Source organism: Podarcis raffonei, chromosome 5 (assembly GCF_027172205.1).
Source record: "Podarcis raffonei isolate rPodRaf1 chromosome 5, rPodRaf1.pri, whole genome shotgun sequence".
Lineage (NCBI taxonomy): Eukaryota > Metazoa > Chordata > Lepidosauria > Squamata > Lacertidae > Podarcis > Podarcis raffonei.
In genome coordinates this window covers 85,316,098-85,342,159 of record NC_070606.1, presented here as the reverse complement: position 1 = coordinate 85,342,159, position 26,062 = coordinate 85,316,098, and the positions used below count along the sequence as shown (strand labels likewise).

At 46.2% G+C, this 26,062-nt stretch overlaps 1 protein-coding gene across 1 annotated transcript in view; it reads right to left on the bottom strand.

Annotated features, from left to right (window-relative positions):
• Positions 1 to 4,170: 4,170 nt before the first annotated feature.
• SERPINI1 (serpin family I member 1) overlaps positions 4,171 to 26,062 on the bottom strand; it is a 95,399-nt gene continuing 73,507 nt past the window's right edge. Inside the window, exons 6-9 of the mRNA XM_053390454.1 lie at positions 25,934 to 26,031; positions 16,058 to 16,144; positions 10,253 to 10,342; positions 4,171 to 4,544 (exon numbers count right to left, since the gene is read on the bottom strand). Coding sequence (XP_053246429.1) covers positions 4,468 to 4,544; positions 10,253 to 10,342; positions 16,058 to 16,144; positions 25,934 to 26,031 — 352 coding nt within the window. The 3' untranslated portion in view covers positions 4,171 to 4,467. The remainder of the gene's footprint in view (positions 4,545 to 10,252; positions 10,343 to 16,057; positions 16,145 to 25,933; positions 26,032 to 26,062) is intronic.

Below are 26,062 nucleotides of genomic sequence, written 5' to 3'. Positions count from 1 at the left end.
AGGTTTAATTTTGCTTCTCATCCTGCCTTCAGTTCTTCTTTCCTTCTCCTGCTTTTTTTTGGGTTGGCACTAATTGCAGTTGTTTTTTGTTTAAATTTACAAAGTTGGAGGCAGTAATCATTTCACAGGGCTTAGGTATTGACTGCTGCAATTCGTCCTCTCACTTTCTGTGAATAGCAGTGGGCTCCCTTATGCTTGCAAACACCTAGATTGCCGTTCTGTTCCCTATAGAAGGGTATTGTCAAGAATAGCAATACAAATTGCTTTTAAATGGGAAGGAAAAGATAGAGGGGTGTATCTGGGTGTGCATGTTCAGTTGTTAAGTCTGCATGATCTAAGCACCAATATATTATATTTGTGTGTTCCCCCTAAGCAACAGCTTCATTGATTGGCAGAAAGCAATAGATATGTAAGAGTAGCATTAGTTAAAAGGTAAAGGTAAAGATACCCCTGACCGTTAGGTCCAGTCGCGGACGACTCTGGGGTTGCGCGCTCATATGGCTCTATAGGCCGAGGGAGCTGGCATTTGTCGACAGACAGCTTCTGGGTCATGTGGCCAGCATGACTAAGCCGCTTCTGGTGAACTGGAGCAGCGCACAGAAACGCCGTTTACCTTCCCTCTGGAGCGGTATCTATTTATCTACTTGCACTTTGTCGTGCTTTTGAACAGCTAGGTTGGCAGGAGCAGGGACAGAGCAACGGGAGTTCACCCTGTCGCAGGGATTTGAACTGCCAACCTTCTGGTTTAACTCACAGCGCCACCTGCGTCCCTTATAGCATTAGTTAGTGAATGGTAAATAATGGAAAGTGGCCGGGGGTGGCTATTATGCTTCCCCAGTCCTATGTATGTTAACTCACAGTTAAGTCCCACTGAAGTCAGTTCATCATGCACAGGATAGGCACCCAAGGTACTGTGCTTCAGAGGTGGGGAGCCTGTGGTCCTGCAAACCTATCTGGCCATACCTCTTTCCCCAGACCACACCCCTCAATAGCCCTGATTCATACTTTTCATTTGCCTGGAATGTGTCTTTGAACCCTTGCTTGTATGAATGAAAAACACAGACGACTGTGTGTGAGTGTGTGTAGAATCATAGACTTGGAAGGGATCTCAAGGGTCATCCAGTCCAACTCCCTGAAGTGCAGGAATCTCAGCTAAAGGATCCAGGACAGATGGCCATTCAGCCTCTGCTTAAAAACCTCCAAGGGAGTCCACAACCTCCTGTGGGAGACCGTTCCACTGTCAAACAACTCTTACTGTTAGAAAGGTTTTCCTGATGTTTAGTCGGAATCTCCTTTCTTGCAATTTGAAGCCGTTGGTTTGAGTTCTACCCTCCAGAGCAGGAGAAAACAAGCCTGTTCCCTCTTCCATATGACAGCCCTTAAGATATTTGTAAATGGCTATTGTCTCTCAGTCTCCTCCTTTCCAGGCTAAACGTACCCAGCTCCTTCAACCGTTCCTCATAAGGCCTGGTTTTGAGACCCTCTTGGTTGCACACATTCCAGCTCGTCCACTTCCTTCTTAAATTGTGGTGCCCAGAATTAGACACAGTATTCCAGGTGTGGTCTGACCAAGGCAAGACTACTATCCAAAGGTAAATTTTACATCCATTGCTCCACCCACCTTTTCCACTGGCCCCACACACCATTGGCTTGTAGCCTCTATAAAGTTGCCTAGAAGGGATTGAGGCCCTCGGGCTGTAAAAGGTTTCACATCCCTTGCTTTACTTCAGCCAGGTTTTTCTTGTAATCTGTATCATAGTCACTCTTCACAAGCATCACTGCACCTGCATTTGAATGAGTTTAATGTTCTCAGAAACAAAAAATGGCAAGTTACATGCAGGAATGCTAGCAATGGGAGGAAAGAATAGCCAAGTTCTACATGCTCGTGCATTTGTGTCAGACATGCTGTTACCAGCAATCATTCAACCACAAGGAGAATTAAAGCTATGGGCACTGCCAACGTCAGTGGCAACCAAGCCCCATTGAAATCAATGCAAACAAAGTTAGCCTTCAACACGTGCCCCATTGCTTTCAATGGGCTATATCCAATGAACTCATCCCATTGCACAATGGGTCTTTCTCTCACCCTTTCCTTGCACCTCCCCAAAGCTGCTCCTAAGGGCTAGGGGAGCAAACAGAGAGGGGAAAAAAAAGAAGTCACACTGTGCAGGATGAGGTCCTTCCTTGAACCAATCAGGCGACTTCATTGAATATAACCCAGCAAGACTAAGGCTGCAACCGTGTATGTAGTTAACTTAGTTCCTCTGAACACTAAGGAACTGATTTCTGAGTATACATGTGTAAGGTTGCACTTTTAGTCACAACAATCTGTACCTGGATTGGGACCAGTGTTCTAGTTACACAACTGAAGCAAAGTGCTATTGCAATGCGCATTTGCTACATTCACAAGCAACCCACAGCGTCGCAGAAGGCATCGCACGAATTCCTGTAAATCTGCTTGCAAGAAGGAACCACATTAAAACCTGATAAATTATTAACTTTCTCGTATTGATTATGAAGTTTTGCCATTTACAAGAGCAGCTACTCAATTTCAAGCTGGCAGAGCCGTCACTACGTTACAGCAGTTCCCAAAATTCTAAAATCTGAAGAACTATATATATATATCTATATCTATATCTATATCTATATATATATATGGAATTAATATGGCAGGCACACATCAATCCAACATCCTGGAAAATTAACCTTGAGATTGAGTAAGAATTATCCTCAGGGATGTGTTTCCAACACCCTTTCCAGGTCTTTGCATGAATCTATGGCTTTGGCATGCTTCCTCATGGGAAAGAAACAAGCCTGGAATGGTGACTCAAAAGACAAGGTGGTCAGTCAGACCAGATTTGTATTTTGCATTCTCCACGAGTGGGGAAAATTCACCAGCATCTTCTGGTTCCCCACTCCTGCCAGCTGCTATTTTGGTTTTTCCTCTGAATGCTCCCGAACTACCCTATGTCATGACGCACCACTGTTCTGAGGGCCTTTCTTGGTGGGTGGGAGGAGTTCCCACCATTTAAGAGCGGTTGCTCTGTTATTGTTTTAAATTAGAATAAGCTCAGAGTGATGCTACAGCACAAAATAGCTTTAGGGTGGTAGCCAATGTTAGCCCTACTCAGAGTAGACCTAATGAAAATAACAGGCACGATTAACTTATGTCCATTAATTTCTATGTGTCCACTCTAAGTACAACTTGGCTGGTTGAAATCCTGAGCCCCATGGCATCACCAGCTCTGCCCTCCAACATTAGGTGTGGCCGCCTGCAAAGGAAATCCTATGTAATTAGGCCTTGCACACACTTGAGAATCCTGTGGTGGGCGGGGCCAATGCAGTCACATGACCTTCAAGGGGCAACAATGCAGCTCCATTTCAACACATGAAGGAGGCTGTTGTCCTGCGGTATTCTGGGAAAAAATAAATATGGACAACAGAAGCGAGGCCTTTATTTGCTTCGCCTCTCCTCTGCAGAATGCCCCAAAACATTCTGGGGACCACTGACCTTGAAATCCCCCCCACATCTTCGCCAGCTGAATTGCCACCCCCTGCATTTATGGTCTGTGAATAGAGATGGTGAAAGAGATGGTGCCATTTTTTCAAACCTCTGGCAGAGGCTGAATAAAGAGGCCAGGCAAGAGCTGTGAGATGCACCAACTCACCTGCTCTGCGGGTTACTATTTGGACTCACAGGATGGGCTAACTCCCAATTCAGCAACCCAAAATAATTTTTCTGCCCCACTTCAGCACGTACCAATTTCAATGATGGCAAGAAAAATAAAAATGCAATAAAATGGACTGAGGTGGGGGCAGCTCCCTGGCAGGAATGAAAACTGCACCCTTCCTTAGTCATCAACTAGATCATTTGATGAGCTGAAAGGGAGCAAGAACTCCCCTCCTCAGCTGATCTGCCCGTGTACAATTTGTGTGTGTTTGTGTGTGCAAGAGAGTATGACATGGCCACACCCACACTTGCCATGTGGCCCCTAGAGAGCTTGCCAATGGGGAATGTGGCCCCTTGGCTCCCAAAAATATTATCAGCCGCCCCTTCTTTAATTATTTCTCCTGGCATCCAATTAGTTTCTCCACAGCACAGGAAGCTACTGCAGTACAGAATTTGGGGACAACTGCATTACAGTTCAACGAGACAGAAAGTGCGGCCGCTGACATGGTTATGGTTTTTATTTTAAAGGAACAACACAAGGTATCACAAGGACGACATTTACTTTAATACTGAAAGCTTTTCTTCCACAGCCGTAGTCTGCAATTTCTAGCTGAAGTTAAGATCTGGAAGCTGGTTTTCCTTTCCCCCCCTCCCTTCCGTTCAAACCGTGCCTCGAATGTAACAATGCAAAAAAGAAACAAACAAATCACACGGCAAATCTTAAATACATCGACTGCAATCTCAGTGTGCTTATTTTCTTTTGTGTGTGGGTGGGTTTGGCGAGCCTTGTGGGGATATTACAGTTCTTCAAAGTCGTGAGCACTTGTATTCATCGCTTCTGGGTGCATCACTCTCCCCATGAAAACGATGGTACCTAAAGAGAAGAGAAAAAGAGAGAGATGTACAAAGGAGGAGAAGGCATCAGAAGGAGGGCAAGCGGGGGGGCAGCGGCGGTTGCTGCATCTTTCAAAATGTATGGATTCAAGGCTGGGAAACTCATGGATAAAATAGCTCAGTGGTAGAGTCTCTGCTTTTTATGCAAAAGGTCCCAGGTTCAAACCTTTGGCATTTTATTAATTTGTTGAATTTATACACCACCCTATACCCGGGGGTCTATCGGGGCTGGGAATGTCTGCTGCTTGAGTCCCTGGAGAGCTGCTGCCAGTCAGTGTGGACAATACTGAGCTGCGCAGACAAAATGGACATTCCTATGCACAAGAAGCTGATGTAATGCAAGCTTGCCTAAGTTACTGTATTTTTCACTCTATAGGATGCACTTTCCCCCCTCCAAAAATTAAGGGGAAATGTGTGTGCGTCCTATGGAGCGAATGCAGGCTCCTTGGCTTCAGCGATAGCAACGCAAAGCCTCCGAAGCACAGAGGGAGAGCTCCCCCCGCACTCTGGAGGCTTCGCGGGGTCGATGCACACCGATCCCTCTTCCTCTCCAGGCTTCGCTTTGCTGGAGAGGTGCTGCACAGTTTCCCCTCTCTGCGCAGCGCCCCTTCAGCGAAGCGGGAGGAGAAATGGAAGGGGCTCCGTTTCTCCTCCCGCTTCGCTGAAGGGGCGCTGCACAGAGAGGGGGAGAATTTTTTCCCCCTGTTCTCCCCCTCCTATGGTCCGGCGTGTCCTATGGTCCACTGCATCCTATAGAGCGAAAAATACGGTAAGCTGGTGTGAAGTTACACCAGACCCTGTTCAGTGGTAGGGCTGCCGCTCCTGTTCTGCCTAAATAATGTCAAAACAAGTCTTTAAACAAGCCTTCAGGTCTCATGGCTGAGCTGAATGGGCTTAGGATTCACCCCAAGCCCCCTCTCCTCTGGTCCTGCCCTTGCCAAACCCCCAGAAAGCCTCAATTTGGGGAATTAACGCCAACCTTGGCACAGCTGGCTGAGCCCTGGCTGCTTCATGCCCTTTAAATGTGGTACTGTCTGGATGTGAGCAAATGTATCCATTCTGGTTTCTCATTTTTCTAGTCCTAAATTCTGTTCCCCACATCTCTATATCAATCTGCTTTTTTTAAAAAAAAACAAAAACAAAAGTTCCCAAGAAAGCATTTTAGTGTGAATTTCCGCAAAGCACTTTCCCTAACAATGTATTTTGGGTATACCATCCCTGCCAATGTGTGCATTTTATGCACATTTCATCCTAGCACACACATTTTTGTACATGTTACCCAGCTGGAGAACAGCACTGCAGAATTTGGTGCAGTCCGAATTTCAAAGAATGGCTGTGTTTTGGTTTGCATAGCCTTTCAGAAAGCGTGAATTAGGTAGGGTTGCCTTTAAATGCAGAATGAGTCAAATTTCTTCTCACTCCGCATGTCGGATAGAAGAATTCTCCATCCACTAGAGAACTATGCATGCGGTAGGCGGAGAATTGCTCAATTATCTAGTCTTCTTTTATGGCTTAATTTCATAACCGACAAGAGACTTATGGAAGCTGCTGGAAAGTTAACAGATAGTTTCCCACAACTATCGGAATTTGTAAAAATTTGAGGCTGATGCACTCTGTTTTAAAATTTATATTGTATTGCACCACATCTTTTTGTAAGACCAGCTGCAAAAAAACCACATTTGTTTGTTCGAGAAGTGGATTTTTTTAAAAAAGATGCCGAACACCACAATATGCCCAAAACAATCCAGTTATGGACTGGTTTGGATAAGGCTATGGGCAGAGCAGGCATAGACAAACTCGGCCCTCTAGATGTTTTGGGACTACAATTCCCATCATCCCTGACTACTGATACTGTTCGCTAGGGATCATGGGAGTTGTAGTCCCAAAAACATCTGGAGTGCCGAGTTTGGCTATGCCTGGAGTAGAGGGAAGTGTTGATCCCATCCACCAGACCCATCAATTCAATCTCTAGGACATGTACAATAGACATGATGTTTGCAAAAGGGCTAAAATGGGCAAAGTCTAACATGGACACAGAATCATAGAATTGTAGAGTCGGAAGGGACCCCAAGGCTCATCTCATCAAATCCCCTGCAATGCAGGAATCTCAGTATGCTTCCTTCGATTTTATGTGGGAAACACGGATAGGCCACTACGTAGGTATTATTGCATCATTTGCTAGGGAAACATACAAAGCTGTCTTAGTCAGACCACTGGTCCATCTTGCCTAGCAGTTCTGAGTTGTGTGCAGAACAGATCTTACCCCAGTCCTGCTACCCAATGCTGCAATTTTAATTGGCGCTGTTGGGGATTGAATCTGAAACATCCTGCATGCAAAGCCCACACTCTACCATTCAGCTGTTGCTTCTTCCCAAGACTACAGGCGAAGAAAACTCCATATACTCTTAAATCAATCTGTTTTGTTAGATAGCAGGCAGTTCTCACCACTCCTGTCCAACACATGAATAACTGATCATACTGGTGGACTGGGTACTCTCGGTTCAAAGTTTTAGTATTCTGCTGCAATACTGACGAGTGGGATAAGACTCAAAAAGTGCAGCATATTATGAGAACATAAGAGCGGCTCTGCTGGTTCAGATCAGAGGTCTGCCTAGTCCAGCATTCTGTCCTCACAAGTAGCCAATGGGAAGCAGGACACGAGCACAATGGCACTCCCCATGCTTGCAGTTCCCAGAAACTCATTTTCAGAAGCAAACCGCCTCTGATACTGGATGAAAGGAGGACAGCTGCATGCGTCTTTCAAGCTAGGCCACAAGGAAGTCGAAACGCTGGCTTGCTCTTGCAAACTGGCAGTGGCTCTCACCATCCTAAGAATGGCTTCTCACAAGTAATTCTTTTTTAAACAAATAAATGAGTTCCATACACACTATCAGGGTTTGTTGTTGTTTATTGCTGCTGCTGCTGAGGAAAAACATCAAGCCAGTCGTTGAGATCAGAGAATCACTGAATTGTAGAGGTGGAAGGATCATCTAGTCTAGGCATAGGCAAACTCGGCCCTCCAGACGTTTTTGAGACTACAGTTCCCATCATCCCTGACCACTGGTCCTGTTAGCTAGGGATGATGGGAGTTGTAATCCCAAAACATCTGGAGGGCCGAGTTTGCCTACACCTGATCTTGTCCAACCCCCTGCAATGCAGGAATACACAGCTGCCCTGTAGGATGATCAATACTCCATCTCCTCAGAGTATTGCGAAAAAACGATATCAATCAACGTTTGATGATCCCCTTCTACCGGTCCACAATAGAAAGTGTCCTTTCATACTGCATCATGGTGTGGTACGCTGGTTTGACATCAACAGATAGGAAGTGCCTATAGGGTGGTGAATACAGCACAAGATATTATGGGCTGTCCCGTGAATCCGCTGGATGAAATAGCGGAAGAACGTTGCCTAAGGAGAGTGAGGAAAATTCCCAGGAATGATTCACACCCTGGCTGGCACTTTTTTGACCTCCTGCCCTCGGGCAGAAGATATAGAAGCATGATTAGTCGCACCAACAGGGTAAAGAACAGCTTCTATCCGTGGGCTGTTAGGCTGCTGAATGAAAAGATAACAACAGGGCAACTGACTTTCGGGTTTGGTGGGTGTGCGTCAGTAAACGAGGGGAATTAAGACTAAGAGAGCTGAGTGGGGGGTGCTCATGTTATCTCACTGTATACAAGTTGTACAAGTGACAATAAAAGTATTTCAATCAAGCTGCAACCTTTGGTGCTATCAGCACCAAGATCCAACCAATTGAGCTATACAGCAGAGATTGTCTGGAGGGGCATGATAGTGCTCCCCCATGGAACGGTAGCACAACTCATGCTAATAAGAAGTCATGCTTCCAGTGCTGAGGGTTCAAGCCTGTGGAACAGCCTCCCACTAGAAGTCAGACAGGCACTACTCTTGTTGAGTTTCAGACACCTGCTTAAAACCTGCTTTTATTTCAAGAGGCCTCTGCCATCACAAATGCTTCTCTGGTGTTTCAAACAAGAGTTTCAAAAAGCATGGGGGAAATGCAGAGAATACTTCACAAAACAGTGCTCTAAAATACATACCTGGACTTGTTTCGATTAATGTCTGCAGGAGACTTTGAAGATATTTAAGTTATAATTAGAAAAATCTTAATAATTATTCATAAACGAAACAGTTTATAAGAAGTAAATAAGGAGGCCAGATACAGGATAAAGGAAGTCTTTTATTTGGTTGTTTGTATTGTTGTATGTTATGTTCATTGTATGTTATGTTCACGTTTAATGAGGGTGGATTTCTGTATTGGAGGGTGGGGGGTTTATGTTATGTTGTAAATAAAATTTCCAATAAAAATATTAAAATAAATAAATAAATCCTGATGGTTTCTGTTGACATTTTAACTTTCCAAGGTCTCTCTGTTTTGGAGCTTTCATCTTTGTTTTTAAATTGTGAATATTTTTTTTATCACTGTAAGCTGCTTTGAGACCTTGACAATGAAAAGCAAGATATACATTTTTAAAAATAAAATAAATAAATGAAAAGCAGCAATTAGAAGTTTAAATTGTCTTACAGCCATTTCATATATTATTTCCCCTGCCGCCGTCCCCCGAAACAGATGTGTTGAGAGAAGCAGGAGCAGGAGCAAACAATTGTATTTTGGGATGTGTGTACAGGGGACTGGAGAGCCAATTTGCTTCTGGGAGGCCACTATAGCACTCAAGACACTCATTACAGAACTGCAGGCTCAGCCTATATTTAGGAGGCTTGCACCAGCATGACAAATTGCATGTTCTGCTGGAGGAGAACAAGTCAGAAAACCCCATCATTATAATTAATTAAATGTATATAAACACTCATCAATAATTATACACTGAGTGGCTTTAAAAAAAAATAGTGACAGCTTCAGTTATTAATATTTTGTATATTGTCTTGTTTCTGACGATGCTAAAAATACAAGTTAAAAATACAAAAATAACTGGAAATAATACTAAGCATTTTTTTTAAAAAAGCAAGTAACTTTTCTTGCAAACGGAGAGAGCATATGCACTTTTACAACCCAAATTAAACTGCCCTAGGCCACAACAACCCGAAGTTAGTTTGAGCCACAGTTAAGAAATCTGGGTGAATAACAAAGACTTATTCAACTTATGATGAAAAGACCATAGAGAAAGTGCCAGACAAGCCTCTCTAGGGAGGCTATTCTATAGCTGCAGGGCCACTCCTGAAAAGGCCCTCTCCTAGGTGGCAACCTGCCTCACTTCACTTGGTGCAATGCTAATATCAGGGCATCTGAAAAGGATCTTAAGGTTGGGTATGTGGGAGGAGGTGATCATCATGCCATATTTATTAGGAGCCATCAAATGACGACTTTCTGAAGGTAAGAGATATCAGACAGTGGAATGGACTATGGTGGTGGACTCTGGTTCAATGGAGGTGTTTAAAAAGACATTGGATGGCCACTTGTCAGGGATCCCTCCTCTGTGATTCCTGAATTTCAGGGGACTGGACTGGACGACTCTTGGAATCATCTGTCCATTCCAACTCTACAGTTCTATTATTCTATGAACATACAGGGCCCACCTGTCAAAGCAGGCATCATAATACTGGGCTATCTGGTTAAATAATCTCACCTGGATTTAGGCAGCTTCTTAATATTCTGGTGAGGATTCAACAGGAGTAACAAGAACTCAAAACAGAAATGAATGCACTCACCTGTTCTTCTGTTCCTGACCACAAAGAAAAAAGGATGATCCACTATAACTTGGGGGTACAGCACGGCCATCCTGCTTATGGCTATCATTCCTGGGGAGAGACAACAAAGGGGCAACCTTTGAAATATCCCACCAATGTCCTCGTATCCCCCACTCTTCTTCTGTGTCACACCATTAAGGACACATGTAAAGACAGCACAAAATGGGAAATCTGAAGAAACACACACAACTCTTCTGTGCAAGTGCAGGCTGTCAACAAGACACACAGCTAGCAATCTCGTCTTAAAATGAAAAGAGACTTGCAAAGAAATGGATGTGCTGAGTTATGCTCTGGGAATGATTAACAACTGGCAGTAGCGCCATTTATTTCTCACTGCTGGGGGAACGGCTTATAACTTACAAAAAGAGGCAGAACTTTGAGAGAGAGAGTTATGATGGCCATTCCCTTTCAACCTAGGAAATGCATTGTGTTTGACAGTCCCGCCACCCACATGCTAAGCATAGGCAGAACGCATTGGGCGAACATGGAAACCCATTCCTTCTTGGATCTATCGGACTGTGGTCATTTCCTGCAACTTCCTCTGGCCTTCCTTGAAATCTAACATTTGGGCCCAAAATAAATGCAAGCTCTTGAATAGGTTATTGCAAAAACTTTTAACTTACTCTGATTACAGACATTAAGTGCGCATAGCACTTGTGGGTTTACGGTTGGAAATGATCACACCACTTTGTGTGCAGTGTTTACTGTGTAGTGTTTACCCGCAGCAAGAGACAAGATTCTTATTTAGGAGTTGGTGCAGATGTGATGCTAAAAGGACCCCTGACAGTTAAGTCTAGTCGCAGACGACTCTGAGGTTGCGGGACTCATCTCGCTTAACAGGCCGAGGGAGCCGGTGTTTGTCCGCAGACAGTTTTTCCGAGTCATGTGGCCAGCATGACTAAGCTGCTCCTGGTGAAACCAGAGCAGCGCATGGAAACGCTGTTTACCTTCCCGCTGGAGTGGTACCTATTTATCTACTTACACTTTTTGGCGTGCTTTCGAACCGCTAGGTTGGCAGGAGCAGGGACCAAGCAACGTGAGCTTACCCCATCATCTCCTGCCAATCTCCTGCCAATCAGTTTTCTCGGGAGGAGCGAACTCCTACCAACTCAGTTGACTATACATGATTAAGCAATTTGTCCACACCAACATTAATAAAGGTCAAAGCTAACAAGGGCTTCCCTTAACCCATGATTCGAAACCCACGTCTGATTGCACCTTCAGATCCTGGCTTAAGGGCTAAGGGTGGCATGCTTCAGATCATCTTCTGGGACCATGGCTAAAGGCACATAAGGCCACCGCCTTTCTGAATCAAAGCAAAGTCTGGAAAACGTCAGTGCCTGGATGGGGAGACTGCCTAGGAATGACATGTGCACTACCTTGGGGTCCATGATGGAAGAAGGGTGGTTATAAAGTAAACAAAAAATAAAATAAAATGATAGCGCCAATTAAGAAGGGTGCTTTACAGGGCAGAAAGATAGTCAAAGCTGGGGGAAAATATGGGAGAATCGTATGTTGAAAATGTTGCCTATAAGAGTAAAATTAAATTATTATAAATTAGTTTGGAGATCTTATCTAACACCAGCCAGATTAAATCAAATAAACAAGGAATATTTGGTGTTAGGTTGGAGGGGATGCCAGGAAACCAGGAATTATGTTCACATGTGGTGGGAGTGTAAATATGTACCATTTTTCTAGCAAACGGTGTTCAAGGAGATAACAGAAATCGCTGGGTGAAAGCTGACCAAAAGTCCAGAGGTAGCATTATTATCAATTTACGATGAGATGGAAGGTTCTCAGGCTATGAAGGACTTGCTCACAAATTTATTGACAGCTGCACAAATTACGACAGCTAGGAAGTGGAAGGGACAAGCAGAATATAAAATGCAAGAATGGTATAAAGAGGTGTGGGGATATAGCTATTAATGATAAATTAACACATGCCATTAAGGTAAGACGGGGAATACGCAGGAGAAATGATTTTGAGGCAATATGGAGGGTGTTGACAGAAAGGGGTCAAACCATTGCAAGAGGTGGGAGGTTGGATAGTTACAATGGAATGGTCTCAGTGGTAGGGTGCACATTTCTATTCTTATTTATTTATGATTATTACTTTGTCAAAAGAAAAAAGAAAAAGAAAAACAGAGAAAAGGGGGGGGGGGGAAGAAGGGTGATTTGGCAAAGGGAGGGATTTGCTCCAAGGAGGAGAAGTCCTGCAGGATGGCTGGCCTCAGCGTGAGAGGTGAGGTCTTCATTGGCACTGGGATGGGGTGGGCAGGATGACGATGGGGATGTACTAGGTGTTAGTTTCTGTTTCTCACTGAGCAGCTGCTTGGAGTCACAGGACGCTGTTTACATTCCAGAGACCTTGCAGTCTCACGGGAAAGGAGACGGGATGTACATTAGTGGTTTTCTGTTTCCTTTGTTCAGTTGTTCTCTGCTTTCGAAGAGAGGATGTACTTTTCTTTTGCTGTCTGTGTAGCTTAGAAATAAAGCATAGCACGTAGCCAAACCTCTCGTCTCTTCCCTGTGCTGGGAACTCTGCTGGATGAAGAATGTGCCTTGGAGCCTCATCAAAGGCTTGAGGTCGTTAATTATTTGTCGGAGGCGATTCCGGAGACTCGGCCCGAAGATGAGGCTTTATCAACTTGGCCGAGTGGAGATTCCGACACTAGGTTGGTGGGGCTGCAGGTGGGCACAGGCACAGGTGCCCCCCCACCTCCCTCACCAACACTCTGCCCCACACCATAGGGGCAAGCAGCAGCTTCACACCCAGGAGGCTGTTTCATGTACCATCACTATATAGGGCTTGTTCCCAGTTGGTGAACAGGGAACCACTGTCCCATGTGCACCAAGTCCTATTTGTCCCGGTGGGAACCTCTGCTTTTGTTGCAGAAGCTACAGCTAAGGAAGAACCAGGGTGTCCTGGTGGAGATAACAGGTGGATAGGCACTTTGAGGAGCTGAATAGGAGGCTGAACTGGGGGAGAACAGACAGAAATGGCTGAACTTTTGTATTCCTGAGGGAGAGGTCCCATAGCTGTCAACTTACAGATTTGAAAATAAGGGACCAGCAGCCAAAATAAGGGATTTTAGTCAACCAGTTAAAAGGGACCAGGTAATTTTGGAGAGCAGCGCTGGTTTTTAGCCCTTCGTTTCCAGAGGTTGCTGCTCAAGACACCAGCTGATGAAACACTGCAATTAAATAACTACAAGTAGCAACCACTTTTTGCCAAAACAAAGTCCAAGCTACGAAGATGCTGCTGCAGTTCTGTATCTTTTCTCTCGTGCTCCATCTGCAGCTCTCAGTTCCATCAGGCGGGGCGGGAGGAAGGGGGGGAAATAGCGCCCAAAGTAAACCCGCAGATCAGACCATCTATGCTAGTCTACCACTACAAATCTATGGGAGTAGCCCTTGGAACACCTGCCCGCGCCTCCGCCTCTCCCTCCTCTCTCTGAACTGCTTTCTCTATGGTTGCCCTCGCTCTCCTCTCAAGGGTCCTCATCAATTCATAGACCATGCCAGGCTGCCCATCTCATTCGGGTCCTTTGGCTGCACAGCCGCAGTACGGCCTAGCGGGAGCGGGAGCGGCGGTGACGGGCAGAGGGGAGACCCCAGGCAGAGACGCTCAGTTTGGCGCTCGCGAGGAGGATGGCGGCAGAAGGGCCCGAGGCTCTCACCAGTCCCGGCAGGGAGGGGTTCCCGGGGGCCGAGGCAGGTGAGAGGAGGCTGGAGGGGGGCGGGCTGGGCAGCCAAGCAACACAGTTGGAGTCTCCCTCCTCCCTGGCCAGCAGGGAGGGAGGGAGAGGAGCTGCATCCTTTGAAATTTAAGGGACATCATTTAAGGGACATCCATCAATAAGGGACAGCAGCGGGACATGGCGCTGGGATAAGGGACTGTCCCTCCAAATAAGGGACGCTTGACAGCTATGAGAGGTCCAACAGCAAGTAGATTTGATTTTTAACACCCAGGACACGAAAGGAACACTGTAGGCCGAACATATTAGTAGAGAGGCAGGGTTTGATCTTAATAAAATTTGGAAATCTTTTATGACTGCTCCCTTGAGCTTTGCATTTTCCACGGGTTTCATTAACTTTTTAACTTTTATTGCGTTGATATGCGAAAAAACCCCAGCAACAATAAACCTGAGTAAATAAAATGTCCATGCATGCCCAGGCATGAGAGTAATCTTCACTTGGAACAGTTTGGGGAATGTAGTTTTTCAGCCAGAATTATAGCTGTACAGGGGGCTTGCCGCAAAGATTATTTCTTTTTCTCCTAATGAAATAATTGGACCTGGGGAGATCAATTCAAACCACAGAAGAAACAGAAATGATTTGCTGGTGGGAAAAGCCAATATTTGCAAGTGACAAGCGAACAGTTCTACCATCTGGTCCTTCCGTAACAGTTAGAAAGCTCTCCCCCCCCCACTTTTTTATTCATATACAATGCCTTTATCCAAATGCAACTGAATTCTTGCACTATTTCCAGCTTACTTGGAAACAAAAAGTTCTGACTCCAATCCAACATTTTGCTATACAGCAGCAACAGAGCACAGGTTCCAACTTTATGAATAGCTCTCAGACCATTATCTAATGTCTAGTAGAGCTGTGCAGGGGTCCTCTGATGATTTAGGGCCTCATCTGACACTTCTCCCTGCTGACTCTTCACTGCATGTTTAAAACCCTAATTGACCACATAGTTGGGGGCAGGCAGAAGGAGACACACAGCTTGTCAGGAGTGCGTGCAGGAGCTAGGCCCTGTGACCAGTAGGACTTTGCAAGGCTGGGGCCTTCCTAAGTTTCTTCTGAAGAGGCCTATTGGTAACTCACAGCACCTGGTGGCAAGAGCTGGGAAGGGATATAAGGTCAGCATTTCCCTTCGGCTCTTTGCCACAGCAACACGTTTCCTGCCTTGCTGCATTTGGCTTTTTGCTTCCTGATCCTCGGGCCTCGGTTTCCTGACTCCCTGCTTCTTGATCCTCAAACCCTTGACTTTGTGACTCCTTGCTTCTCGACCCTCAGACCCTTGACTTCGTGACTCCTTGCTTCCTAACTCTCGGACCCCTGACTTCTGGACTCTCGTTCCTGCTCCCACCCTGCCATCTTGCCCCCAGTCCCACGTCCTCAGCCGGGACTTTGACTGCCCGTGAACCGGACTGTGACACAGCTTGCCTGAGCTTCTCCTCCATGCCAAATCCTCACTGCCAGACTGCTCTCCCTTCCAACAGCCCCAGATCACTCTGGGTGGACCCAGTGAGGCTGCCTCAGCCTAATCCAGGGTTGACCTTAAAATCATAGAATTGTAGGCATGGAAGGGACCTTGAGGCTCATCTAATCCAATGCCCTGCGATGCAGGAATATGCAGCTGTCTCATATGGGGATCAAACCTGTGACCTTGGTGTTATCAGCACCACACTGTAGCCAACTGAGCTATGCAAAAGACTTGTGCTGGCATGATTTGCTATCTGGCTTGCTCCGCCGCAACGCCCTGCTGTCTAGTCCAGTATTTTGCTTCTCACAATGGCCAAGCCCACAAGGTCTCAAGGATTCTCTGAGCAAGTTACACCCATGTCATTATCCCATACAACAGATCAGGAAGTAAGGTGGAGGCGGTAGCTTAAAGCTATTCAAGCAAGCTCATGGCTGAACTATAATCTGAACCCAGAACTTTTAAACTCCCATCTTATGCTCCAAGTCAGTATACCCTGCCGATGCATAGCGTTGGTTCCTGTAACTGAGTCAATAGTTTGAGGAGGTGCAAACCTGAGGCGGCGGCAGCTTCTGAGCCTTCTTCATTCACTTCGAAGATAGACTTGTGAACTGCTTTTGAAAGGTGAAGTTCTTTGTTGTCTGGAAGAGAAAGCAGAAACTAAGGTCAGAGGAAAAGTAGGGATGGGTGTGTGTGTGTGTCATAGTTTCTCATTTTTTCCAGTCTCAGGCTCCGTTCACTCTATTTCAGCATCACTTTGCAGTTTTATTTTTGTATATATGCGTTTGGTATGTATCAGGGATTGTACATACCACCTCTTCTAGACAGCTGGGCTCACCTCTTTCCATCTGTGCTGACCCTAAACATCTTCTCTGAAGCACGGCCCACATGTGTACCATTGGTGTACACAAATCTGCATGCACTTGGATTTCTCTGAATATACACATTTTGTACGCAATTTTGTTGAATGTATGCCTAATGCAATACATTTGTGTGTTATTTCCACTGATATACACTTTTATGTATGCAGCTTACTTTTTAGGTAACCCTAGGTTCACTGCCAATCTGGCCTCCTCTTAATTTTTTTATCAGTGTGCTCAAAACACCCACATACCAATGAAACATTAAATATGTGGAAAAAAGAAACCGAAACCGAAATAAAATAACCAGTGATTTATTTTGCAGTTCTTGGGCTTGGTATAATAAGTCTTAAGATTAATCCATCTTATTTGCAAAATTAATTACTAAAATCATATCTATACTACTTTCTTTTAAAACCTTGCATTTGCTTCAAATGTTGTATCTTCAACCTGTCCCTTTTCCCTGCAAAGCTATTAGCGATTTGCAACTCTCTCTCTCTCTCTCTCTCTCTGTGTGTGTGTGTCCATACTTCATTTAATAAAATAGCATCAGGGATGTGTGAAAGGTTATTTCATATTTAAATATATATTTAAGTATGTACGTTTCATCAAAGTGTGTATTTTATCTCAATGTACACATTTATAAGTGTATTTTTTATCCTAGAATGCACATTTTTTAAAAAAATAATAATAATGGATTTTGGTCCTTTTTTGAGCCTAGATTATATCGCAAAATTCAGAGAAGTGCAAAATGCAAATGATAATTATACTCTAATCCGGTTATTGCTCCAGGAGGTGCAAATTAGATCACTTCACTAGCTTATGCTCTCCCCGTACCTCCTAGTGATCAAAATTCTCAGGGACACCTTGTGAGCTTGGCTTTCCCTTGAGAGAGACCATCAAAGATTTAGTATGTGTACTGTTTGAGTTTATTTACAGATGACGCGGGTGGCACTGTGGTCTAAACCACTGAGCCTCTTGGGCTTGCTGATCAGAAGTTTGGCAGTTTGAATCCCCGCGACTGGGTGAGCTCCCGTTGCTCTGTCCCAGCTCCTGCCCATGTAGCGGTTTGAAAGCACACCAGTGCAAGCAGATAAATAGGTACCACTGTGGCGGGAAGGTAAGTGGGGTTTCCATGAGCTTTGGCTTCTGTCACGGTGCTCTGTTGCTCCAAAAGCTGTTTAGTCATGACCTGCCACATGACCTGGAAAGCTGTCTGAGGACAAACACCGACTCCCTTGGCCTGAAAGCGAGATGAGCGCCGCAACCCCATAGTCGCCTTTGACTGGACTTAACCATCCAGGGATCCTTTACCTTTTTACTTTTACCTTATTTACAGATACAGGTTGAGTGCAGGGTGGAGGAAGCTAAGCTAAAATACCCCCAGCAATCCACCACTCTCACGTCAGATCTCTCCAAAGGCACTTGCTCTCTGTCTCTGCCCACATTTACACCATACATCTAAAGGTTTAACAATCAATCTCTCTTCAAGGGCAACTCCACGGAGCGTGTTGCACTGATGTCAAGTCAATTCAATGATTCCTTTAGCCCAGTAACATCTACTCTGATGGGTAGTGGCTCTCCAGGATTGAAGGTAGAATGTCTATTCCATCACTGTCACCTAATTCTTTTAACCAGGTGTGCTGAACAGACACCCATAACCCAAGTCATCAGCGTGAACACAAATGAGACCAAAACATTTGCCCATCAGACCCTAAACTGGGAAAACAGCCTGAGCATCAAAATGGCAATTTTATACACTCATGTTTTGCATGCCTGAGCCCGCTTAGAGGAGAAATGACTGAGAGGAAAATCCTGCGTTTCATTTTTGTTTTCTCACCCTGCTAATAATTAAAAAAAGGGGGAAAGTAGCCTTTGTGAGAAACAAAAATAAATGAAGCACTGCATTTACCACATCAAGCCAGAGCTCTTAAGTAATTTAAAGATGGTACTTTGAAATTATTGCTGGGTGCTTAATTCAATAAAACCCAACTGTGAGCAAACCTTTCCGCCACCACCTGGGATGCCTCTGTTACTCACACAGAAAAATTAACAGCCCTGCTGTGGAGCCCATTAATCTTCTCTATGCTTAATTCTCAACGTTCCTCTATAAACAACTTAATCTTTAAAACGGTGGAGGAGTTAATTTGGTCGTGTAAAAACAGGTCTGTGGGTTTAAGGTCTGCCTGCTGGTTTTCATAAGGTAAAGGTACAGGAAAAGTATAAATCTCTAGGAAAACAATTTGTCTCTTGGATGAAATGCAAAGCCGGTTCAACGCAGCTGCTGATTTTTGTGCTTCACAGCCGAATCCTAGGGCTCACTGCATCAGCACTTTGAAGGAGCTAAATAAAGGTGTGGAAGTAGTCAGAAATGCTCTTCTGGATCAAGCCAAAGAGCAACTGAGGCCACAGTTTTGTTGCTGGCACTGGCCAGGCAACCACATGCCTCTGGAAAGCTGGTTGTGGAGGCAAACCCGCTTCCCTTGTGGCCCAGTTTAGACCTTTCAGAGCCAAGGGTTGAAATCAGCCATTGAGGGCTCTCTATCTGACCCTGGGCCCTTTCCCCCAGGCCACACGCCTCACTGGCCTTGCCATCGTTTTTGCTTGGCTGGAAGTTGTCCTTGAAATCTTGACACACTTTTTATGGGGCTGAGGACACTTTAGCCCCCCCCCCCAAAGTAAGGTGGTACAGGGATGAACCTCTGTCAGTCTTGAGGGGCTGGGCCTCCCCGTGATGGTGGAAGGGCCTTGTTGGGCCTCCCTGCATTGGGCATTGCTGGGCCTTTTTGTGGCCTTGCAGCCTCCTCTCAATGTGCATGACATCACATGCGCACGAGGGGCTCCCCCAATGCTGTGTGGAATTGAGGCACCTCTGAACTCTGATAATGCTTCTTGCTTGCCTTGCAAAGAGGCATGCAAGTAGAAACTAGCCTACATTTGTTGTCCTGCCTACTTTTGCCTCTGGCCCCACCCACTACAGACATGTGGCCCTCAGAGGGCTGTCCATAAGGGAATGGGCTATAAAATGTTCTCCACACCTGGCTGAAGAGAAAAGATTATCAGCAAGTCTTTAGGAGAAATTTCCTATTGTTAAACAGGGTGTTTGACAGTACAGTCATACCTTGGTTGTTGAACGCCCTGAAACTCGGACGTTTTGGCTCCCGAACGCTGCAAACTCTGAAGTGATTGATCCGGATTGTGAATGTTCTTTTAGAGCCCGAACGTCTGGCGGGGCTTCCATAGCTTCTGATTGGCTGCAGGAGCTTCCTTCAGCCAATCAGAAGCTGCCATTTGGTTTTCAAACGTTTTGGAAGTCGAACGGACTTCTGGGAATGGATTCCAAGGTACGACTGTAAACAGATTGTTTTGGAAAGGCTCTTCTTCACTGGAGACAATGATGCAGAGGCTGGACAGGGATGCTGTATGACACTGGCAATTTGTGGGCCTCCAGATGTTCTGGGCTTCCAACTCCTATCAATCCCAGGCAGCACCGTTCATGGTAAGAGATGATGGGAGTTGGGGTCCAACAATAACTGGCAGTCCACAAGTTCCCTATTGTTGCTGAAGTTGCAACCTGCATTGTAGATCCTGCACTCAGCAGTGGCTTGAACTAGAGCAGCCTTTTCCCACCTTGGGTCCCTTGACGTTGGTGGACAACATCATCACCTCTGACCATTGGCCCTGCTGGCTAAGGATGACGGGACTTGTAGTCCAGAACATCTAGGAATCCAAGGGTGGGAATAACTAAGCTGGAGGACCTCCAAGGTCCCTTCCAACTCTCAAATCCTATAGCAGAGGGACTTAGGATCCCCTCCGTTCCATGGGTGACTCCTAATGTTAACACGTTGACTGTGCTCTCCAGGTAGTCACAGGCTCTGGTAATTGATAATAAGGTTATGAACACTTGAGCATTGAAGCAGATGACCTACATATCCAGTCTTAGTCTAGCAGCTTTTTTCGTTTCCTCTCCTCTGGAGAGTTTGTTCTATCGTTTTGCTAATGTGCTACTCTTTATTATTACTGTTGGTTCAACAGATGTACCAAGTGGAAACATGCAATTTCTTTTGTTTTTACATCACCTACACGCTCAATTTAATTCACTGGTGTGCTGTTTTAGCAACAGGCTAAAGAATTGTTGCTTTTTTGCTTCCGCCTGACCCATTCTACTCCTGATTTTATATATGACCCGGAAAGCTGTCTGTGGACAAATGCCTGCTCCCTCGGCCTGAAAGCGAGATGAACGCTGCAACCCCATAGTTGCCTTTGACTGGACTTCACCATCCAGGGGTCCTTTACCTTTTATGCACAGTCACATGTGCTCTGATGTGGCAGTTCTAAAGACACACATTCACACACGGATTCTTGAATCAAAGGGACTTGCCTCCACATAAGGGGCTTTAGGACCAGTGTTTTAATCCTGTCCTGCAAGCTGAAAAGGTCCATTACTTAAAAAAACCACAACAGCAACATTGTGTCATGGTTTCTGGTCACCCATTGCTGATTAATACAGCTGGTTGATTGTATTAAAGACAGCTCATGATTAAAGGTCTCCTGAAAGCTGGGGATATCTCTGCGTTTCTGAATACGATGCTCACCAGGGCTTGCAGAAGATGAAACTCCTCCAGTTAAGGGAAGGAAGGCAGGAAATCCAAATGGATTTTTTAAAAAAGAAAAATGCCGAGACCATATAACACCAGTCCTGAAAGGTCTAAACTGGCTCCCAGTACGTTTCCGATCACAATTCAAAGTGTTGGTGCTGACCTTTAAAGCCCTAAATGGCTTCGGCCCAGTATACCCGAAGGAGCGTCTCCATCTCCATGGTTCAGCTTGGACACTGAGGTCCAGCTCCGAAGGCCTTTTGGCGGTTCCCTCACAGGGAACCAGGTAGGGGCGTTCTTGGTAGTGGTGCCTGCCCTGTGGAATGCCCTCCCACCAGATGTCAAGGAAATAAACAACTCCCTGACTTTTAGAAGACATCTGAAGGCAACCCTGTATCAGGAGATCTTTAATGTCTAATGCTTTACAAATTTTTATGTGCTGTAAGCTGCCCAGAGTGGCAGGGGAAACCCAGCCAGATGGGCAGGATATAAATAATAACATTATTAAAACAAAAAGAAACCAGGAGGAAAAACAGAAAAGGGAGAGCTGAGAATTTCTAGGTGGCTTAAGCTAGAATTAGAGGTGTAGTCCAGGTTGCTTTCTGTAGGATCGTCTGTCATGTAGAATGCTGCTTTTACCTCCACTTAGACTATGCTTGTATACTTGTAAACAGAGCAAATATTGTACCAGCCTAACACAGAGACTTGTGCTTAACACCTCACCTGGTTGCCACAGGTCAGCAAGCAGGTTGGCAAAGGAGGGACAGACCACTCTGTCCCTTCTCTACCAACCTAATTGATTTCAGTACTAGCTGCAAAGGAAAGAAAGGCCAGAGGAGTGATCAGTTTCGTTTCCTCCAGTCCATTAGGCAGAAGGCAACTGTTTGACTAGCCTGCTAAGAGATTTGAAGCCTGCATTTTCTAACTTGCCCTTCAAACGCCAGCGTGGAAACGCGGGCAAGCAATTTGTAGTAAGGGACTGGTCCAGCAACTTGCATTAAGGGTCTTTGTGACTAACCCTGCCTTCAAACATTGCAGCCACACTGCAAGCTGAATTTGCAGCAAGACGATTCTAATATTGAGCATATCTTCATTTTCATTTTTTCATTTTTTGGTAAGGAGTAGATGTCTTTCTGGAGCAAGTTGTCTATTAACATCCATTAAGCTAGGAAACATAACTGGAATTTCCATGTCTCAGCACAACGTATCTCCCAGGGAACAAATCAGGTGGTCAAGTAGGCAAATAGCATTATACTAGGGTCACCAAATAAACTGGAAAATTCTGGTTATGTCCAGGGGTTGGGAGCTAAATTGGTACCCAAAAGGAATTTTAAATTTAAAAATTTAAAAGCTCAACAACTTTGGACAATTGCCCCCAAAAAGCTGAGCTGTCTGGATTTTTTACTTCTTGAAATATGGCAACCTTATGTTATACTCTGAGTGATGGGGTCCTCTTGATTGTTTTCTCCAGAAAGCATAATCTAAGCAGGCGGTAAAAATGGATTAATTGAACGCTCCATTACTAACCTAGTTTGACACTAACATTTTTGGCACATCCCTACCAGAGCAGACTGTTGAACCTAATGGATCACAGTTCTAATGAAGTGAGGCTGTTCTTCTCCATTTTTCAGAAAAGGAACAGAGCAAATGACTCACACACACACTACAAGATTTACTTAAATCACTGCTAGCGCAAGGTCTTACTGTGAAAAGATAAGATGCCTACACGGTCTGGGTAGCCCTGCAATGCATAATAGGACACAAAACTCTATCACTTCTGTTGTGGTCATTACACGTCTCCATCTTGCCGTGGCACTGACATTGTAATTATTAGCCGACTACTGTTGCTGGCTGTACGCCAGCTGCCAGTGGTGTCCTTACTGCTCACCTGAACCACCCAATACAGAGAGGCATCAAACCGCGGGTGAGAAATGCACAGGGATAAAGGGGAGAGAATACGTAAGTGAGAACTTTAACAAGCATGGCAGTCAGACCTAATTGGAGGTGGGAGTCGGAAACCTTAATAGAGGCGGCCATGACTAATACTTTGTTAAAAGTCATGGCCGTGTGTGGAGGCTTCCCATTGATGCAGAGGGCTTTTGTAATAGTTTCTTGAAGAAGCAGAACTCTTTGGGCAGACGGCGATTGCATTGTTCTTACGGAATGATAGTTCAGCCAATTCTACTGTCATTAAAAAGATTTTTATCTCCACTATGATGCCTTCAAAGATTCCTCCCTTTTGCTATTTTACAAAGCACAAGTATCCTTTGTCAGACACATTTAATGATGTCTTAATCTTCAACTGGAAACTGCCTTGAGCACTTCTTGGTGGACAAGCAGCCACTCCAATTTATATATAAACAAGCGGTGGAGTTGTTTTGATTTTGTTTCCCCAAGTTCTGCCTTTCCCCTGTTTAAGACTACAATCCTAGACATACCTAGACCAGGCTCCAGTGAACTCAGTGGGACTTACTGATGTGTGTGTGCGTCCTATGGAGCGAAGACGCCATAGCCCCACGACCCTCTCCCGGCTGGAGAGGTGACGCGCGGCTATGGCAGGAGCCTCTATAGCTGCGCGTCACCTCTCCAGCCGGGAGAGCGCGCATGGGGCAAAAGAAGCCCCCCGCGACCCTCTCCCGGCTGGAGAGGTGACGCGCGGCTAAGACTGGAGCCTCTATAGCCATGCGTCACCTCTCCAGCCAGGAGAGCGCGCGTGGGGCTAAAGAAGCCATAGCCCCGCGACCCTCTCCCAGCTGGAGAGGTGACGCGCGGCTATGGCAGAAGCCTCTATAGCCGTGCGTCACCTCTCCAGCTGGGAGAGCGCGCGTGGGGCTAAAGAAGCCCCCGCGACCCCCTCCGGCTGGAGAGGTGACGCGCGGCTATGGCAGGAGCCTCTATAGCCGCGCGTCACCTCTCCAGCTGGGAGAGCGCGCGCGGGGCAAAAGAAGCCCCCGCGACCCCCTCCGGCTGGAGAGGTGACGTGCGGCTATGGCAGGAGCCTCTATAGCCGCGTGTCACCTCTCCAGCCGGGAGAACACGCATGGGGCAAAAGAAGCCCCCCGCGACCCTCTCCCGGCTGGAGAGGTGACGCGCGGCTAAGACTGGAGCCTCTATAGCCACGCGTCACCTCTCCAGCCAGGAGAGCGCGCGTGGGGCTAAAGAAGCCATAGCCCCGCGACCCTCTCCCAGCTGGAGAGGTGACGCGCGGCTATGGCAGGAGCCTCTATAGCCGTGCGTCACCTCTCCAGCTGGGAGAGCGCGCGCGGGGCAAAAGAAGCCCCCGCGACCCCCTCCGGCTGGAGAGGTGACGCGCGGCTATGGCAGGAGCCTCTATAGCCGCGCGTCACCTCTCCAGCCGGGAGAGCGCGCATGGGGCAAAAGAAGCCCCCCACGACCCTCTCCCGGCTGGAGAGGTGATGCGCAGCTAAGACTGGAGCCTCTATAGCCACGCGTCACCTCTCCAGCCAGGAGAGCGCGCGTGGGGCTAAAGAAGCCCACCGCAACCCTCTCCCGGCTGGAGAGGTGATGCGCGGCTATGGCAGGAGCCTCTTTAGCCACGCGTCACCTCTCCAGCTGGGAGAGCGCGCACGGGGCTAAAGAAGCCATAGCCCCGCGACCCTCTCCCAGCTGGAGAGGTGACGCGCGGCTATGGCAGGAGCCTCTATAGCCGCGCGTCACCTCTCCCGGCTGGAGAGGTGACGCGCGACTATGGCAGCAGCCTCTCAGCTGCGCCTTTCCGCTGCTCCCTGACCTGCTCTTTGGGGCTGGTGGTGGGCTTCCCCCCGCCAGCCCCAAAGAGCAGGTCGAAAGGAACCTGAAGCCTGGAGAGCGAGAGGGGTCGGTGCACACCGACCCCTCTCGCTCTCCAGGCTTCCAAGGTAGCCGCCTGAACACACCTTAAACGGCACCTTGTTTTAGAGCGGGAAAACAAGAGGGGGAAAATTCTCCCCCTCTCTGCGCAGCGCCTCCTGCCGCTTTGCTGAAGGGGCACTGGGCAGAGAGGGGGAGAATTTTTTTTCTTGTTCTGCCCCCTCTAAAACAAGGTGCGTCCTATTGTCCGGTGCGTCCTATGGTGTGAAAAATACGGTACTTCCTAGCAAAAGTGCATAGGCGTGTGCTGTTTATCAGTGCATTTGCTGGTCATTGTGCCATGGTCATTCTAACAGATATACCTGAGAATCCTCTGGAAAAACAATCTCTCAAAGGACCCGTTGATGGCATTTTACCATTGTACTGTGGAGAGTGTATTAACTTATGGTCTGTGTGTGTGGTTTGGGAGCTGCATGGCCAGGGAAAAAATAATGCTGTCCAGGGTTGTAAAGATTGCAGAGAGAATAATTGGGTGCACTCTTCCCACCTTAGGTCAAATCTATGCTGTCAGGTGCCATAAGAAAGCTGCAGAGATAGCACAGGATAGTACGCACCCCGGAAATGATCTCTTTCAGCTTCTGCCTTCTGGAAGAAGGTATAGGGTTATAAAGACCAGGACTAGCCGCCTGAGAAACAGTTTCTATGCAAATGCAATTCTGGTTCTAAACGCAGCATAAGGAGTCTCTATAGTATATTGTATTTTAAAATGGAGTTTCAGAGTTTTTAGGGGTTTTTGAATGTTTTATGTAGATTTCCGATTTCATTGCTCTGTATGGTACAATGACAATCAAGATATTGTATATCTTATATACCTGCCCATCATGAAAGCAAGATTACATTCACTGGGCAATCCACTGGATTATATTAGGTGGTTTCATTATGTGTGGACGTACCAGTGTTTCACCATTGTAGGATACATTGGGCACCTTATCTGCTGTAGCTAGATGATTGCAGAGGACTTTCCTGTGAAGGACTTATCCTGCCACAACAGGCAGTTGGTGGCCAATGGTAGTTACACAGACCAGGAGAGATGCCAATTTAATCTGCCCCCATTTAAGAACATGCGCAAGGACACAACACACATGTACAAAAAGCCTCTTACCAGACATTGCGGTGAGATCAGCGCTCCGGCCGAACACTTCTGTAATTCCAAGGCCCTTCAGAACATCCTTCAGATCAATTTCCTGTTCTATTGTGAACCTAGAGGACATAAAGAATGAAAACTCGCGAG